At 41.0% G+C, this 3,711-nt stretch overlaps 1 protein-coding gene across 2 annotated transcripts in view; it reads left to right on the top strand.

The window, feature by feature from the left end:
* LOC111867515 (T-complex protein 1 subunit alpha) overlaps positions 1-2,968 on the top strand; it is a 16,748-nt gene extending 13,780 nt beyond the window's left edge. For both annotated transcript variants that reach the window (XM_023857473.2, XM_033752711.1), the window contains exons 12-13: positions 1,095-1,258; positions 2,533-2,968. In XM_023857473.2, coding sequence (XP_023713241.1) covers positions 1,095-1,258; positions 2,533-2,734 — 366 coding nt within the window. In that variant the 3' untranslated portion in view covers positions 2,735-2,968. The remainder of the gene's footprint in view (positions 1-1,094; positions 1,259-2,532) is intronic.
* Positions 2,969-3,711: the final 743 nt, after the last annotated feature.

Raw genomic sequence — 3,711 nt, forward strand, 5'->3', positions numbered from 1 at the left:
GAACTCGACGATGAACATAAGTAGGAAGTGAATGAATAACAAGTGAAAGTGAAAGCATAACTAGTGATCTGAATTGAAATTCGATTCACAAATTTTAACTTTTGACATTTAGAATAATATTTTAACTTGTGTTTTATGAGAGGAGCTTGATATATTATTGAGCGTGGGCCTGAATAAGATACAGGATCGAATAAGTAAAAAGATGAATGTAAATGAGTGTAATTATACAGCTGTGTTTGTACACCTGAGGATGACCTCTTGAGGTCGAAACATGTAGTGTAATAACGGTAAAATTGACTCTAATATAGATTGAGTGTGTTTGAGAGCAGGGTGCTGAAGGGAATATTTGGACCTAGTAGGAAGGAAATAATAGGACACTTGAGAAAGTCCTTAATGTGGAGCTTCATAACTTGAACCCCTTGCCAGATATTACTAGAATGATCAAGTCGGGGGGGAAGAAATAGGCAGTGCACGTAATTTGTATGGGGGGAGAACTGTATAAAAAGTTCTTGTCAGAAATCATGAAGAAATGAGATCACAGGGAGGACCCATGCATAGATGGGAGGATAATATTAAAATGGATTGTGAAGAAATAGGATCGGATAGTGTGGGCTGGCTCAGAATGGGAACCACTAGTGGGTTCTTACAAACAACATGATGTATCTAACCACCTGAGCAACTGTTAGTTTCTCAAGAAGGACTAGGGGTCATGGAGTGATTTGTAAAATAACAGCATGGTATTAAACAAAATTTATATTAACTTTTATTTTGATGGGGAGAGGTAATTCTCCACTGTAAATATGTGTACAGAATTTTGTATGGTAATAAATCATAAATATATGTACACATGTATTTTATTACTTTTGTGTATTAAAAACTTCATATGGTACTGACAAAAACGTTCAAGGTTATGTCTGAGAAGTCTCAAGCAGTGAAATCGAGATATATAGGAAGTTAGTGTAGGCCTGGTCTAAGCATTGCTATTCGTGTACTTCTTCGTTTAGGCATTTCCATACTCTGTGATCCTAGTGTTATTTCAAAAGTTTCCCTCAAATCACTGTCATACATTATATGTAAGCCTGTCTTCCCTGTAGAGTTCACGTGAGCAGCTGGCGATAGCAGAGTTTGCACGATCTCTACTTGTGATTCCCAAGACGCTGGCTGTCAATGCTGCGCAAGATGCTACTGACCTGGTAGCCAAGCTGCGAGCTTATCACAATTCAAGCCAAACCAAAGTGGACCATGCCCACTTCAAGTGGTAAGTGCTGTACTGGGGAGAGGGAAATGTATTTGCTTATCAGCTACAGAAATGTGGCAATAATGGTAGGTGTTAGCACATAGATAAGGATTATGATCAGTACAGGAGACCATGAACTTCTTTTTTTAATTCACTTAGTGGGGGGGAGTCCAACTGGGTCCACTTGGCACGGCATCCACTGATTGGCCTATCATAGCCTGCCCCGGGTGATTATGATGATGGGAGAATTTGGTGGAATGAAGATTGGAAGGGGAAACGGAAGTATTTGCAGAAAACCTGCCCCAGCGCCACTTTGTCCACCACAAATCCCACTTGACCGGGCCACAGCGGTGGGAAGCCAGCGACTAACCGCTTGAGCTATGGTGCGGCCTAGACCATGAACTTAATGTGGGCCCTATAAACAGAGGTCTTTTTTCAGTGGTTATGGAAGCAGAGTCAGAAAAGAATTCCACACTGGTTGCAGCCAGTCCTAAACCCAGGAATTCTGGTATGAAAGCAGTTTTGACAAAATGTAACAAAGGAAAATTTGTAACAGATGATTGTAAAAACCAGATGGAACATATTGTGACGTTTTGCGCTATGCAGGACACCCCTCCCCACACCAGCGGTGACGTAACACCATTGGAGCACTGTCGTTACTAGGGTAACAGGCAAGTCAACACTCCTTCCCCTACCCTGCCAGCGGTGACATGACCAAGGGATGCCATGGTTGCTATGCAGCTGTAAACAACTCCCGACAGTGTTGCTACGCTATCGGCAAACACAGCGTCAGACAACATTGGTGCCTATTACGTAACTGTTTTCTGTGTTGTCCGTAATGGGGCTAAATAAGGAGCAGCGAAGACTATTCAAGTTAGTTATGAGTTAGCCAGGGAGTCAGTCAACCAATCAGTTGTAGTCTAACATTCACAGGCTAAGTAATTGTAATACTGCAGATGGCAGTAGTTGTGAAATTGTGAATTGTGTGATTGTAAGAGTGAGTGCAAAATAAAATTCACTATATCCAATACGGCATGAAGTTATTTGTCGTGTTATACCCCCAACACGTGACAATATGGTTGATGAAGATGAATTTTTTTTCTGAGAAATAATGCGACATAGTCTCATTAGTGTTGACCGACATTTCATATGAACATAACTCTAAAATGTCAGTTCGCGTTTACCAGACTACATGGCCTTATATTTATATCCTAGAAGATGTAACTCTTCATGGCTGTGCTGTGAGAACCGTGAATCCAACATGACACGATGAGGTTCTGTTTGTGCATCCACAGGGTTGGACTGGATTTGCATGAGGGAATAGTCCGTGACAACAGAAAAGCTGGTGTCCTTGAGCCTGCAGTCTCCAAAATCAAGTCCCTGAAGTTTGCAACTGAGGCTGCCATCACAATCTTGCGTATTGATGACATGATTCGACTAGATCCAGAACAGAAGGATAAGTCATACAGAGATGCATATGAATCAGGAGAGTTATAAGCAGGCATTTTCTGGTATTTCACTTCTTGTGGGTCAGGAGATGGTGATATTACAGGATGAAATCCACGCTTCATTCCTTTTAACATACCTGTTCCTCACTGTTCAAAGATAACAAGTTGTAGTGAGTTTGTTTTTCTAATTTTGCATGCTAATTTTGAATATTCTGAAAGTTTTGTTTAATTGGTGCACATGCCTTTTAAGTAAGTTTCGTAATAAAGCTTTATGAACCTACTATTTTGGATTCTGTTACTGGGGTCCATCCTGTTTTTTTGTACCAGGATAACTGAAAGTGACTGAGTGGGGTGTTTGAGTTTGAATCGTACTTAGGACTCACTATCCTGAGATTCCTTCCTCATTCCTTGAAGAAGAATTCGGTTACTTCACCCTGCTTCCATTTACAAAGTTTTGAAACTGCAAACTTGCAACCTCACTTCTGTGAAGTGATGCCTTGTAGACTGACAGACATATACTAACACTTCAGCGGAACCTTCTGCCCCCAATTTCTACCCTGATCCAGAGAGTTTGTTCTTTAGTATGCTGGTTGTTAGGGAGATAAGTTGTGAGGATTGGAGATAGATGGAACTGGCTCAGGGTTGCATCAAATGGCGAGCATTGGTATTAGCTGTGTTGAACCTTCGGGTTCTGTTACTAGAGAGTTAGTTAATTAGTAAGTTGGATCTTAGGGAAATAGGATGGGAGGTGGGTAGAGTTGGCTCAGGATCGTGTTAAATGGAGGGATTTAGTATTAGCGGTACAAAGTTAATAGAAAGTCTGTCGAGTGTAACAATTTGTAGGTGTTCAACCTTTGGGTTCTGCTACCAGAGAGTTAGTTAATTAGTAAAGTTGGATCTTAGGGAAATAGGTTGTGAGGATGGGAGGTGGGTAGAGCTGGCTCAGGATCGTGTTAAATGGAGGGATTTAGTATTAGCGGTGTTGAACCTTTGGGTTCTACTACCAGAGAGTTAGTTAATTAGTAA

The sequence above is a fragment of the Cryptotermes secundus genome, unplaced genomic scaffold (genome assembly GCF_002891405.2).
Source record: "Cryptotermes secundus unplaced genomic scaffold, Csec_1.0 scaffold1089, whole genome shotgun sequence".
Classification (NCBI taxonomy): Eukaryota; Metazoa; Arthropoda; class Insecta; order Blattodea; family Kalotermitidae; genus Cryptotermes; species Cryptotermes secundus.